Consider the following 16,103-nt stretch of genomic DNA (forward strand, 5'->3'; position numbering starts at 1 on the left):
GCGACGTGCCGACCCCGGCCATCAGCAGCACCGCCGCACACCGGGATCTCCCGAGGGCGCGGAGCGCGCCGCGGGAGCGGGAGAGCGCACACCCATCCGCGCCTGCACGCATCCACCATCGCGAGGAAGATCCATCACCAGGGACAGCCGCGCGTCCATCCAGCAGTGGATCTCCGCCTCGACCGCCAGGACCCGCGTCCTAGCGCACGCCGACGTGCAACCCGCATCTGTGCCCACCAGATCCAGGCGCCGCCGCGAGAGGAAGCCCCGCCGCCGCCGTCGGCCGCACGGGTTTCACCCGGCGGCGTCCTCCGGCGGCGGCGCGACGGCAGGAGGGAGTAAGAGGAGTGGCGGCGCTAGGGTTAGGCTAGGGACGCCCGAGCCGCCCTGGGCAAGGCGACGCGGGGTTGTGAGGGGCATAGTGCTCTAACTTCATGTCCACAACCACAACCCGTCTGATTTGCTACCACTGGCTTGCTAACTGAACTGGGCTCACACCAGTTTCATGCTCGTGTTTTTGGCCTGAAACAAAGGGGGTTGGTTTCGATTTGAACACGTACCGAGAGACAGAGACGGAACCATTCTCGGATTTGATTGAGCACTTGCAGTTCCTATCACTCTTTTTGTTAGTCAGACTATCCTTCGCCCGGTCAGTGTCTGCTTAATTAGTTGGACATTGCGTAAGGCACTTGCTTGAAAATGGCACTTCGTGTCGACTGTCACCATTATATTCCTCACACAACTTACTCAAAGATTTAACTGAAACGTTTGGGAGCGGAGCACATGGTTTCTTTATAGTTTGAAAAGCGAGCACATGCTCCCGAGCACACCTCATAGTTGTGGGACATATAGTCCTTGCATTCTGGAACAAGGCTAAAGCATTCCCATGAAACAAAACAAAATTCTAAACAGAAAAAAAATATGTGATACTCCCTCTTAAAAAATAAGAGTATTTAGATCACTAAAATAGTAATCTAAACACTTTTATATTAATTTTTACGGAGGGAGTACGAAATAAGAACATCAGGACAAAGCTTGGAAATGGCTATGCCTTTCCGAGAGCAACTTGTCTCCGGCCCCTACTAGGCCATCAGTACACAGTGGAGTAGTACGCACCGGAAATCTCAGGGCGACTTGGCCCAGTCTGTGAAAACTGAAAAGTGACCACCAGAGTATAGTATTTAGTGCCTACACGCAACAAGTACTGAGTAGCACAAATAAATGAATGGAACACCGATGTTAACGTGTCACTGTTTGCATAATAGTAAGATGATGAAAGATACAATCAGATAATGCGCTTTGTCAAGACTATCAATTAGTATCATCCGGTCTCTGTCATAGCACACCACCATGGAATGATGGAATTAATATTTGTTGATCACCGGTACCTTTTTAACATAAAGAAATGACCTAAATAGCCCACCAAATCAATACATTAGGATCATCAATTAATACATTTCCCTCCCATATACTCACTCCGTTTCAAAATAGATGACTCAACTTTGTACTAACTTAGATCAAAGCTAATATGTGGAGTAAATATCTGTTATTGCAAAAAAATTAATTGTTTTTAATAAATTTGGTCAAAATTTATAAAGTTTAACTTAGGTCAAAGCTAATATGCGGAGTAAATATAAATGAATGGAGTATGAATGATCGAATGAAAACGTGTATTGATAAGTACTCGTACTAGTAGTAAGATTATCCTAGCTGGACTTGTTAGTGATGCAACAATTATTTGTTTTGAATAAAGTGTGCCACAAGTTCAAAAAAAGTAAGATTTGTTGGTCACGGTTCCTCTTTATTATAACATAAAGAAAGAAACCTGTTTGCCCGACGTGCAGGTCGACGAGAACTCAGAGAATCCACACTGGAAAGCGATTGGATACAGCGTGGAAGAGTGGCAGAGAGACCGAGCTGAAGCGCCCGCCCCGTCGCGGCCGCTGGACAATGGCGTCGTGGAAACCAGAGCGCTGAACGATACCACCCTGCTCAGGTCGCTTGCGGACAGGGGGCTCTCCGTGAGGCCGGGCGCGCAACACACGGTGCAGTGCGACGCCGTCATTGTCGGGTCCGGCTGCGGCGGGGGCGTTGCCGCCGCGATGCTCGCGTCCGCGGGGTACAAGGTGGTCGTCGTTGAGAAGGGCAACTACTTCGCCGCCGATGACTACAGCTCCGTCGAGGGTCCGTCCATGGAGCGCCTCTTCGAGAAGGGCGGCATCTTCTGCACGTCCAACGTGACGACCATGGTGTTCACGGGCTCCACTGTCGGCGGCGGCTCGGCGGTGAACTGGTCGGCCTGCATCCGCACTCCGGGGGAGGTCTTGCAGGAGTGGTCCCGCGACCACGGGGTCCCGTTGTTCGCGGGCCAGGACTACCAGCAGGCCATGAACGCGGTGTGTGACCGGCTCGGCGTCACCGACGAGTGCCTGAAGGAAGGGTTCCAGAACAAGGTGCTGCGCCGAGGGTGCCAGGCACTCGGGCTGCCTGTCGACGCCGTGCCGCGCAACTCGTCCAAGGGACACTACTGCGGGAGCTGCAACTTCGGCTGCCCCACCGGTGATAAGCGCGGCACCGACACGACGTGGCTCGTCGACGCCGTCAAGCACGGCGCGGTGATCCTGACCGGGTGCAAGGCCGAGCGCTTCATCCTCCAGAGCAACAGCGGCAAGGACGGTCGGAGCAAGAAATGCGTCGGCCTGTTGGCGACGTGCATGAGCAACGGCATCACCAAGAAGCTGCGCATCGAGGCCAAGGTGTCCATCTCGGCCTGCGGGGCGCTCATGACGCCTCCGCTGCTGCGCAACAGCGGGCTGAAGAACCGGCACATCGGCCGGAACCTACACCTCCACCCGGTGTCCATGGCGTGGGGCTACTTCCCGGAGAACAAGCAGGCGGTGCCGATCACCGGCAAGTCCTACGAGGGCGGTATCATCACGACCATGCACCGCGTCACCGCGCGCACCATCATCGAGACGCCGGCCCTAGGGCCGGGGGCCTTCGCCGCGATGGTGCCGTGGGAGTCGGGCCGCGATATGAAGGAGCGCATGAGCCGGTTCGCGCGCACGGCGCACGCGTTCGCCCTCGTCCGCGACCGCGGCACGGGGTTCGTGGACTGCGAGGGCCGCCTGCGCTTCACCCCCAGCCGCGACGACACCCGCGAGCTCCGCAACGGCCTGCGCCACGTGCTGCGCATCCTGGTGGCCGCCGGCGCGGCGGAGGTGGGCACGCACCGCAGCGACGGGCTCCGGCTGCGGTGCAAGGGCGTGCGCGACGAGGACCTGGAGGCGTTCCTGGACGAGGTGACCATCGAGAAGGGGCCCATGCACTCGACGGCGGACAAATGGGGGGTCTTCTCCTCGGCCCATCAGATGGGCAGCTGCCGCATGGGCTCCAACCCCAAGGACAGCGCCGTCGACGGCAGCGGCGAGAGCTGGGAGGCCGAGGGCCTGTACGTCTGCGACGGCAGCCTCCTCCCCACCGCGGTCGGCGTCAATCCAATGATCACCATTCAGTCCGTCGCCTACTGCCTCTCCAAGGGCATCGCCGAGTCCATGACCAACGCTCAGAAGCACTACTAGAGTACTACAGTACGTACTAGTCGATCGAGTCAGGGATCGCCAACTCGTGGCGTCAGTTGGCCAGGTGCACTTGTCTGGCATACCGCATAAACTGTTGCACTGTATATATATGATTCGTTATTAAGAAAATGTTAAATACTCGCTTATGTTTGTTACTCCTCCGTTTCAAAATAGATGACCCAAATTTATACTAACTTTGTACTAAAATTTGTACAAAGTTGAGTCATCTATTTTAAAACTGAGGTAGTACTTATTGTTCCATAAATATAACTCGGTTATAAGATTCTTTTTGAAAAGACCAGTTGTCCATTTTTTCATTTCATTCGGATTTCCTTAGCTTAGATCGCTGGCTTTCTTTTCTTAGAGCATCTTCAACACACGCGCGCAAAAGCGGCGTGCTTAAAGTTTTTTACAGCGCCGAAATAACACTTTTGCGCGTCGAACTAGTTAGTTGCTTCATCAGGCGCTCAAATTTTTTAGCCCGCCGGCATGCCGCTTCAGCAGGCGCGGTAAAATAGAGCGTGCTCGCCCCGCCGGTGCACAAACAATACATACAAGATGATCTCAAACGTCCAAAATTTGCAAATTTCACACAAACAAGATGATCTCAAACATCAATGAGAAACATAGCATATTTCAAATTTGTAGCATAGTTCAAAATATGCAAAGTTCGCACAAACAAGATGATCACAAGTAAGTTCATGATAAACAAATTCACACAAACGAATTAAACATCAACAATCATTCCCCATCTTCTTCTTCCTCCTCTTCTTTGTTTGTTTCTTCTTTCGATTCTCCATCCTCTTGTTTGTCCTCTCCTTCATTGGAAACTCGGGCGGTGTTTGCACTATCAACAAAGGCATCATGCGAAGGCATATGAGGCACACCGGAAGCTCCCATGCCACCCATGCCTCCCATGAGAGACGCAAAACTCATGTTTCTCATGGTAGCTCCCATGGAAGCTCTCATGCCTCCGATGCCACCCATGGTAGCTCCCAAGCCTCCCATGGAAGCTCCTATGCCTCCCATCGGTGCTCCCATGCCTCTCATAGGTGCTCCCTGATGAAAATGTACCCTAGAGGCAATAATAAAATGGTTATTATTATATTTCCTTAATCATGATAAAGGTTTACTATTCATGCTAGAATTGTATTGACCGGAACCTTAAATACATGTGTGAATACATAAACAAATACTGTATCCCTAGTAAGCCTCTACTAGACTAGCTCGTTGATCAAAGATGGTTAAGGTTTCCTAACCATAGACATGTGTTTGTTGGGAATTGTTGCATGGAAAACAAAAGAAATTCTACGCACACGCAATGATCTATCCACGGAGATGCATAGCAACGAGGGGGAGAGTGTGTCTACGTACCCTCGTAGACCGTAAGCGGAAGCGTTTCACAATGCAGTTGATATAGTCAAACTTCTTCGCGCTTCAACCGATCAAGTACCAAACGCACGACACTTCCGCGCTCTGCACATGTTCAGCTTGGTGACATACCTCGCCTTCTTGATCTAGCAAGATGTTGAGGTAGTAGATGAGTTCCGTTAGCACGACGGCGTGGTGACGGTGACGGTGAAGTGATCTCCGCAGGGCTTCGCCTAAGCACTACGAAAATATGACCAGGGGTGTAAACGGTGGAGGGGGCGCCGCACACTGCTAGGAAATTGTCTGGTGTGTGCTAGGGCGCCCCCACATATATACAGGTGGGAGGGAGAGGGGAGGCTGCCAGGAGGCGCCCCAGGTAGGCCGAATCCTACTTGGGTCCTCCCCAAGTGGCGCCCCCGTGCCATATTTAACCGAGGGGGAAGGAAAGAAGGGGGAGAGGGAAGGAAGGGGGAATCCTATTCCACTCTTTCCTTTCCCTTCCCCTATTTCCTTTCTCCTCCTAGGCCGGCCCATATGGGGGGCGCACTAGCCCCTTGTGGCTGGTGTGTTTCCCCTCTTGGCCCATAAGGCCCATATCTTTTGCCTGGGGTGCCCGGAACCCCTTTCGGTGACCCGATAAGTACCCGGTACCCCCGAAACACTTCCAATGTCCGAATACCATCGTCCTTTATAACAATATTTACCTCTCGATCATTTCTAGACTCCTCGTCATGTCTGTGATCTCATCCGGGACTCCGAACAACATTCGGTCACCAAATCACATAACTCATATATAATACTATATCGTCATCGAATGTTAAGCGTGCGGACCCAACGGGTTCAAGAACTATGTAGACATGACCGAGACACCTCTCTGGTCAATAACCAATAGCGGAACCTGGATGCCCATATTGGCTCCTAAATATTCTATGAAGATCTTTATCGGTCGAACCGTTATGACAACATGCGTAATTCCCTTTGTCCATCGGTATGTTACTTGCCCGAGATTCGATCGTTGGTATCTTCATACCTAGTTCAATCTCGTTATCGACAAGTCTATTTACTCGTTTCGTAATACATCACCTCGTGAATGACTCCTTAGTCGTTTGCTTGCAAGCTTATGATGTGTATTACCGAGAGGGCCCAGAGATACCTCTCCGATACTCGGAGTGACAAATCCTAATCTTGATCTATGCCAACTCAACAAACACCTTCGCAGATACCTGTAGAGCATCTTTATAATCACCCAGTTATGTTGTGACGTTTGATAGCACATAAGGCATTCCTTTGGTATCCGAGAGTTGCATAATCTCATAGTCGAAGGAATATGTATTTGACATGAAGAAAGCAACAACAATAAAACTGAACGATCATTATGCTAAGCTAATGGATGAGTCTTGTCCATCACATCATTCTCCTAATGATGTGATCCTGTTATCAAATGACAAACCATGTCCATGGTTAGGAAACCTTAACCATCTTTGATCAATGAGCTAGTCTAGTAGAGCCTCACTAGGGACACGGTGTTTGTTTATGTATTCACACATGTATTAAGGTTTTCGATCAATACAATTCTAGCATGAATAATAAACCTTTATCATGAATAAGGAAATATAAAATAACAACTTTATTATTGCCTCTAGGGCATATTTCCTTTAGTCTCCCACTTGCACTAGAGTCAATAATCTAGTTCACATCGCCATGTGATTTAACACCAATAGTTCACATCGTCATGTGATTAACACCCATAGTTCACATCGTTGTGTGACCAACACCCAAAGGGTTTACTAGAGTCAATAATTCAGTTCACATCGCCATGTGATTAACACCCAAAGAGTACTAAGGTGTGATCATGTTTTGCTTGTGAGAGAAGTTTAGTCAACGAGTCTGTCACATTCAGATCCGTATGTATATTTACAAATTTTTATGTCTACAATGCTTTGCATGCTGCTACTCTAGCTAATTGCTCCCACTATCAATACATATCCAGATTGAGACTCTGAGTCATCCGAATTGGTGTCAAAGCTTGCATTGGTGTAACCCTTTACGACGAACTCTTTATCACCTCCATAACTGAGAAATATTTCCTCAGTCCTCCGAGGATAAATTTTGACTGATGTCCAGTGATCTACTCCTGGATCACTATTGTACCCCCTTGCCAAAGTCAAGGCAAGGTACACAATAGGTCTGGTACATAGCATGGCATACTTTATAGAACCTATGGCTGAGGCATAGGGAATGACTTTATTCTCTCTCTATCTTCTGTCGTGGTCAGGTTTTTGAGTCTTACTCAACTTCATACCTTGCAACACAGACAAGAACCCTTTCTTTGGCTGACCCATTTTTGAACTTTTTTCAAAACTTTGTCAAGGTATGTGCTTTGTGAAAGTCTTATTAAGCGTTTCAATCTATCCTTATAGATCTTGATGCTCAATATATATAAGTTGCTTCATCGAGGTCTTTCATTGAAAAAACTCTTTTTCAAGTATCCTTTTATACTATCCAGAAATTCTATATCATTTCCAATCAACAATATGTCATCCACATATAACATCAAAAATGCTACAGAGCTCCCACTCACTTTCTTGTAAATACAGGCTTCACCATAAGTCTGTATAAAACCATATGCTTTGATCACCTCATCAAAGCATATATTCCAACTCCGAGATGCTTGCACCAGTCCATAGATGGATTGCTGGAGCTTGCACACTTTGTTAGCACCAGGATCGACAAAAACTTCTGGTTGCATCATATTCAACTCTTCTTTGAGATATCCATTAAGGAATGCAGTTTTGACATCCATTTTCCAGATTTCATAATCATAAAATATGGCAATTGCTAACATGATTTGGACGGACTTAAGCATCGCTACGGGTGAGAAAGTCTCATCGTAGTCAACCTCTTGAACTTGTCGAAAAGCTTTCGCAACAAGTCGAGCTTTGTAGACGGTGACATTACCATCTACATTAGTCTTCTTCTTGAAGATCCATTTATTCTCAATGGCTTGCCGATCATCGGGAAATTCCACCAAAGTCCACACTTTGTTCTCATACATGGATCCTATCTCAGATTTCACGGCCTCAAGCCATCCGCCGGAATCTGGGCTCATCATAGCTTCTTCATAGTTCATAGGTTCACCATGGTCTAATAACATGACTTCCAGAACAGGATTACCATACCACTCTAGTGCGGATCGTATTCTGGTTGACCTACGAGGTTCCACAGCAACTTGATCTGAAGTTTCATGATCATTATCATTTGCTTCCTCTCTAGTTAGTGTAGGTGAGGGAGTCCTGGACTAGGGGGTGTCCGGATGGCCGGACTATCATCATCGGCCGGACTCCAAGACTATGAAGATACAAGATTGAAGACTTCGTCCCATGTCCGTATGGGACTTTCCTTGGCGTGGAAGGCAAGCTTGGCGATACGGATATGTAGATCTCCTACCATTGTAACCGACTCTGTGTAACCCTAGCCCTCTCCGGTGTCTATATAAACCGGATGGCTTTAGTCCATAGGACGAACAACAATCATACCATAGGCTAGCTTCTAGGGTTTAGCCTCCTTGATCTCGTGGTAGATCCACTTGTAACACACATCATAAATATTAATCAAGCAGGACGTAGGGTTTTACCTCCATCAAGAGGGCCCGAACCTGGGTAAAATATCGTGTCCCTTGTCTCCTGTTACCATCCGCCTAGACGCACAGTTCGGGACCCCCTACCCGAGATCCGCCGGTTTTGACACCGACATTGGTGCTTTCATTGAGAGTTCCTCTGTGCTGTCGCCATCAGGAAGGATGCCTTTTCCCGTCTTTAAAGACGACGCCATCGTCAAGGGAGCTTTGGCCGCCGGCCAGACTATCCGGCTAGGCGGTTTTCTTATGACCGCCCGTTCGGCCACCGCTCCGACAATGACCTCTCAGGTCATTAAAAGTGATCTTCACGTCAGCTCGGAATTCGCCGAGCAGCTAGATCCGATTGAGCTCTCCTCCGTAAACGGGCTCTTGGATCGCATCGCCTCCCTGGGAGTCGCTACCGACTACGATCAGATTGGTCTTAAAACCGATCTGAGAGAAATTAACTCTCCCCAGGCTACCCACCACGTTGTTGTGGTAGAGGAACAATGCGGCGACTCTTCTTCTATGTTAAAAACCAGCTATGTCCGGATTCCCGATCCCTCCATGCCGGATTCCCGCAGAGAAACGGACGTCAGTCAAATACTGAACCTAAAGTCAGGTATCAGACCAGATTCGTTGGAAGGCATCCAACAGACCAAGCTTCCAAATCTAGAAGCTTCTTGGCCTTTGAGCCTTAGATCAGGCGGGGTTCCGAACTTAATACCACCCGCCCACCCAAACATAAGCGATCTATCTCAAATACGGCAAGAGCCCGATGAAACAGTACATCATTACTGGGCCAGATTCCTCCTGGTTATGAACAGGATAATGGACTGCCGTGAAGAAAGCGCGATTTCAATTTTCCTGCAACAATTGCATGGACAAGGGAATCATAAACGCCATCAGTCGTCGCGGAGTTACACGCTTCACCGACCTAGCGACCATTGTACAAAAATACTGCGTGATGGAGAGTGCTTGGAAAACCGAAACTAGGTTTTGGGACAATCCGGCCCTGAATACAACCCTAGTCCGAAATAAAAGGGTGCGTCATACTCAAGCGCCCGGGTTAAAAACCAAGAAGCAAAAAACCCCTAAAGGGTACGGAACCATACTGGAGGGATGGCTCAAAGGACCCTGCAAAATCCACAGTACAGAGGGCGCCACTCCAACACATAGCCTTCGAGCATGTTGGATACTACGGCAGGTGGCCAAAAGTGGCGAAGGCTTTTTAGCCCCGGGCAACCAGCCCAGCAGTACCAGCATGGTATTAACAGTCTTCGAGACTTTCGCATCAAATAACATGCGGAAACGAACAATCTGCAGCCTCGCCGAAGTCTACCAAGTAGCAATAGCAAATCCATGGAGCGACACGACTATCACCTTCAACGCCAGCGACGAACCTAAATTCCGAACAGCTAGAGCACCAGCCGCATTGGTCCTCAGTCCGATAGTGGACGGCTTTCGTCTTACCAAGGTACTCATGGATGGCTGCAGCGGATTAAACCTCATCTATGAAGAAACCCTTCAAAAAAATGGAAATTGACTGGAGCCGCATTGAGCGAAGCAGCACAACCTTCAGGGGAATAATCCCTAGTCGAGAAGTACGCTACACAGGAAAAATCACTCTAGATGTAGTGTTCGGCTCGCCGGACAATTACAGGTCCGAAGAAGTCACATTCCAAGTGGCCCCATTCGGCAGCGGCTATCACGCCTTGTTAGGGCGAGAGGCATTCACAATCTTCCAAGCTATACCCCATTACGGGTACATGAAGCTCAAAATGCTCGGACCCAATGGAATAATCACTCTCGCCAGTGATCCAGATACAACACTACGCGCTGAAAATAAGACAGCCGCACTGGCCCTAGAGGCATTATCCGAAGCCCTAGCGGCAGAGGAACTAACTGCGCTGCGCTCCACGGTGGATAGGGATGATGTGATACTCGATAAGAGGTCCAAGTCCACCTCTTTTAAACCAGCAGACGAAATAGTCAAATTCCAGGTCCATCCAACGGACCCCACAAAGACGGCCTCCATTGGGGCACAATTAAATCCTGATGTAGAAGCCGCACTACGAGAATTCCTTCGGGAAAATTGGGACATTTTTGCCTGGCACACTTCAGACATGCCAGGAATCCCACGCAGGCTGGCAGAGCACAGCCTAAATATCCTAAAAGGATTCAAGCCAGTCAAACAAGCTCTTCGGCGATTTTCCGAACCCAAAAGACAGGCAATGGGAGAGGAGCTAGCCAAACTCTTAGAAGCTGGATTCATCAGAGATATAAAACATCCGGACTGGCTAGCCAACCTAGTAATGGTACCAAAAAAGGACAAATCTTGGCGCCTTTGCGTCAATTTCAAAGACCTTAACAAGGCCTGTCCAAAGGACCCTTTCCCTCTCCCCCGCATTGACCAAATCATCGATGCTACCGCAGGGCACGATTCATTGTGCTTCCTCGACGCATACTCCGGATACCATCAAATCAAGATGGCGGAAAAAGACCAGGCCGCAACGGCATTCATTACTCCATATGGGCCATTCTGCTTCAACACAATGCCCTTCGGACTCAAAAACGCCGGCGCAACATATCAGCGCATGATTCAGACATGTCTGGCTACCCAGATAGGCAAAACAGTAGAGGCATACGTAGACGATGTGGTCGTCAAGACCAAACACGTCAAAACTCTAGTAGACGACTTGAGGGTGACATTCGACAACCTCCGAGCGTATGACATTAAGCTCAACCTAGAAAAATGCGTTTTCGGCGTACTAGCCGGAAAGCTCTTGGGCTTCATTGTATCCGGTAGAGGAATTGAAGCAAACCCAGCCAAGATCCGAGCTCTGTCACAATTGGATATCCCAAAAGACCTCAAGCAAATACAAAAACTAACTGGATGCATGGCAGCTCTAAGCCGCTTCATCTCCCGTTTGGGAGAAAAGGCACTGGCCCTCTATCGCCTCCTCCGGCACACTGAACATTTCGAATGGACGGATGCTGCCATGGCCGGACCCGAAGAAATAAAGGCCGTATTGGCAACAAATCTGGTCCTGGCCGCGCCCAACCTGGGCGAACCAATGCTTTTATATATCGCAACAACACATCAAGTTGTCAGCGCGGTACTCGTCGTCGAACGAGAAACAGAAGGGCACAAATTCCCTCTTCAAAAACCAGTGTACTACGTATCCACTGTCCTAACTCCATGCAAGTCCCGGTACCCACACTATCAAAAGATATCGTACGCGGTGTTCATGGCACCCCGGAAGCTGCGACACTACTTTCAAGAGTGTTCCATAATGGTGGCCTCCGAAGTACCTCTCAACGACATTATAAACAATCGCGATGCGACGGGCAGGATTGCAAAATGGGCCATTGAGCTCTTACCATTTGACATAACCTACAAACCACGGCGATCTATAAAGTCGCAGGTTCTGCCTGACTTCGTCGCCGAATGGACCAAAGCCGAACTCCCTAAAGAGTACGGCGCGTACTCCAATTGGATCATGCATTTCGACGGATCCAAAATGTTGGCGGGCTTGGGGGCTGGCGTCGTCTTGACGTCCCCAACCGGAGACACAGTCCAATACGTACTTCAAATAATGTACATGGACTCCAACAACGCAGTCGAATATGAGGCTCTTCTACATGGCCTCCGGATGGCAATCTCCATGGGCATTCAACGCCTAGAGGTACGCAGGGATTCAAACCTTGCAATATCCCAAGTAAATGGAGACTTTGACGCCAAAGATCCGAAAATGGCAGCCTATCGCAATGCCGTCCTAAAAATGTCAGCTCGGTTCGAAGGACTCAAATTCCACCATGTAGCCCGGGATAACAACCAGGCAGCAGACGTGTTGGCATGCATCAGCACAAAACGCGACGCCGTCCCTCCAAACATCTTCCTGGTACGGCTCTTTAAACCATCCGTATTATGGGAAGAGGAGTTCAGAAATAACAATCCGGAACCAGCTGCATCACCTAACTCAGACCATTCTGACACAGTCGGCGGCTTAGCCAATGAAATAACACCTTCAGCCCACGAAATAATGACAGTAATTGCCTCGTGGACGGAACCATTCCTAGCCTACTTAATCAGGCAGGAACTTCCCGAAGACGAAAATGAGGCCCGCTGCATAGTTCGGCAATCTAAAGCCTACAAGGTCCATGAGGGAGAACTTTATAAGAAAAGCACAACCGGAGTCCTTCAAAGGTGTATCTCCGAAGAGGAAGGGCGAAATCTCCTGGCTGAAATTCATGCCGGACTCGGCGGGCACCACGCTGCAGCCCGGGCCCTTGTAGGCAAGGCCTTCCGTACAGGATTTTATTGGCCAACAACCCGGGCAGATGCTCAGGACTTAGTCCAACGATGCGTCGGTTGCCAGCTCTTTGCTAATCAGAGCCACATGCCTCCCACCGCCCTCAAAACTATACCCATCACCTGGCCGTTCGCGGTCTGGGGGCTTGACATGGTTGGACCCCTTAAAGGGGGAACCCACAAGCACAAATACTTATTGGTCATGGTGGACAAATTCACCAAATGGATAGAGGCCAAGCCGGTTAAAACGGCAGAATCCGGACCTGTGATAGACTTCATATCTGGAGTAGTACACCGTTACGACGTCCCCCACAGCATCATCACTGGTAACGGCACGAATTTCACGGCCGACGAGGTTAAACTCTGGTGCAAAAACATGGGCATCAAGCTCGACTACACTTCAGTCTATCACCCCCAAACTAATGGTCAAGTCGAGCGAGCAAATGGTCTAATCATGAGCGGCATTAAACCCAGACTAGTGCGGTACCTCAAGGAATCTAACACGCACTGGGTAGAGGAGCTCGACTCCGTACTCTGGGGGTTGTGGACCACGCCAAACTGCACTACCGGATTCACACCATTTTTTATGGTATACGGCGCAGAGGCAGTTCTGCCCTGCGACATAATTCATGACTCACCTCGCGTGCGCATGTACGAAGAAAGAGAAGCCGAGTTGGATCGGCAGGACAGTTTGGACGCCTTAGAGGAGGAGCGGGACGTGGCAAAAGCTTGTTCCGCATTCTATCAGCAGCAGGCTCGAAGATATCAAAGCAGAGAAGTACAGGCCAAAACTTACAATGTTGGCGAACTTGTTCTACGCCTGCCGGACAAGAAAAAGGACAAACTTAAGCCCAAGTGGGAAGGTCCCTTCATCATCGACCAAGTCCTGACCGGCGGAGCATACCGTCTACGCAACGCATCTGACAACCGACTCAAGCCGAACCCATGGAACGTAGCCCGTCTCCGAAGATTCTACGCCTAACGCCGGACTCAGAGTTCGTCTCACTCCTCCGTCCACCTTTTTATATTTACATTGTCTCTTGTCCTCCTCCTTCTTCCCACTTTTTTTTCAATACCTTTGATAGGCTGATTTGCGCATTGTTCGCACACACTTGATGTGCTCCTAGCACTCATTATACCTGGGGGCTTCTTTAACAGAAGCTTATTTATATGGGCTTAATGCCCACCACATGTGTCACACTTCCGCATGTACCTTTTCATCACCATTATATGCATCGATATGACTTAAGTTTTGGCCAAGCTGGGTTGCCTGGCTCCTGTGCTTACCCCTACGTTCCCGATTGTTCGGCTAGGAGGTAAAGGGAGCACCTCTGCGATTGTTACTGCCGGGTCAGCCGGATGTGTACCTCAGACTGGGTGAAGCCGAAAGCTAGCGTTCTTAAGAGAATATTCGGTCGGTGACCTGAAAGATGATTTATTACTTACTTATTTATCTGCCCCCAGATGCTTTTTCTGCTATTTTCGCAGCCCGGACATGCACTTTAGGGCATGCCTCCCAGGGAAAGGAACCCTTAATGGAACTATTCTCCCTGGAAGATGTTTCTTACTAACCATGTAATATAACATAGCAAGTTGGGCACTTGTCTGATAAAGCAATTATGACCCCTACGCCTTGTCTCCATGCATGCCCCGGTTCTTTTATAATCGTCAGGGTATTCGGACACACTCCAGACTGTTGGGTCCCGAGGTTGAAGCGAAAAGGTCCGCAAAGGCAAACGATCTACAATCTGGCTAGAAGGCATTTTACATGTCATTTTAAAATTACATCGTCAAACTGACTGATTGTACTCCTCTTCAATCCCATCTAACAGGCTGTCTAATTTACAGTCCTGTTGGGAATATTTCGCGGCCAGCTCTACTTGGCCGTACATCAAGCTCACAGGGATCTCCTTCCCATCAGGCCCCGCAGGTCCGACCTCGGCCATGTGGTTTGGGTCAGCCTTCGGGTACCGCATCTTCACCATGGCCCAGGCCTCCCTGGCGCCTTGACGGCAGGCCGATATCTTCCACAGACGGAGATGTTGCCGTACTCCCTGAAGCTTCTCAGCAAGCCCTCCAAGGCCCTCAGGTAGGGAGACGGAAGGCCATAAGGCCCGAACGATGCCACTCATCGCCTGCCGAACACGTTCAAGCAGTTGCACCAGCTTGAGAAGTTGGTCACCCGTTGAACCGGGCATTTCCTCCATAGGGCGACCTGTGTGCACACCTACAGACACATTTCTGTCAAATCGACTTCCTCGCCGAATTCTTCTTTTCAAAGGAATTTTCTCAAGCACTTACTATAAATGCCGCGACAAAGCCGCTGATTCTCCTTCACGGAGCCAGACAGCTGGGCCCGCACATCTTTCAGCTCTTCTCCTAGCTGGGTGTGGGCATCTTGGAGCTTGTTCCTCTCCTACTGCACCTTCATAAGCACCCTCTCGCCGGCCTTCAGCTGACGCAGTAGCTGTTGCTTGTCCGGATCTAGTCCGGCGCCCTCTGCAATATTCTTGTCAGATTTACGCACACACCGCAATTTGTTAACTACTTATCTTTTCAAAGTACGTATTACCAGCGGGGGTCTCTGTGGCTCCCCCTGTGGCGGCCAGTGCGGCCTCAAGTTGGGCCTTGCACTCTTGAAGCTCCTGGGACAGGTGGGTATTCTTCTCCGTAAGATCCTGCATAATAAATGATCCTTAAATCAGTTATTTTAACTATTTTAAGTCTCGGGGGCTACTGGCATATATAACTATTAAAATTACTTACCCGTATGTCCTTCACATACTGCTCCGTGGCTCTGGTTAAACCATCTTGAGCGGCACGGAGGTGCGCGTCTCCCGCATCAAAGGCATTCAACGCCTCTGGGGAGAAACACGCGTCACGAAGAACTGTCCGGCGACGCCTGTGATTCATGGCGCTCTCCACCTCAGAACGGGTGGCGGACAGCCTGTCGGCATCCTTCGTTGGAGGAGCATCCGGCTCATGCCTTGTGTTCGCCTCCCCTTCCGGACCACGCGTTGGAGCATGGCTGGCGGAGGCTTGATTGGCAACCTCTCCGGACACTGTCCGGCGAGCGCTCTTTCCCCTGGAAAAGTTATAAGCATTAATATACCTCCTAGGGATCCTTCCCTTAAAAACAACGGTGTGCCGTACCATTGCGGCGACGTTTCGATTCGCGTCGCACTCCTTTTCCGCCTGCTGGGCCGAACTGACCCTTGCT

At 49.7% G+C, this 16,103-nt stretch overlaps 1 protein-coding gene across 1 annotated transcript in view; it reads left to right on the forward strand.

The window, feature by feature from the left end:
* LOC123121330 (long-chain-alcohol oxidase FAO1) overlaps positions 1 to 3,736 on the forward strand; it is a 6,572-nt gene extending 2,836 nt beyond the window's left edge. Inside the window, exon 3 of the mRNA XM_044541275.1 lies at positions 1,845 to 3,736. Coding sequence (XP_044397210.1) covers positions 1,845 to 3,581 — 1,737 coding nt within the window. The 3' untranslated portion in view covers positions 3,582 to 3,736. The remainder of the gene's footprint in view (positions 1 to 1,844) is intronic.
* The last annotated feature ends 12,367 nt before the right edge of the window (positions 3,737 to 16,103 follow it).

This window comes from Triticum aestivum, chromosome 1B (assembly GCF_018294505.1).
Source record: "Triticum aestivum cultivar Chinese Spring chromosome 1B, IWGSC CS RefSeq v2.1, whole genome shotgun sequence".
Taxonomy (NCBI): domain Eukaryota; kingdom Viridiplantae; phylum Streptophyta; class Magnoliopsida; order Poales; family Poaceae; genus Triticum; species Triticum aestivum.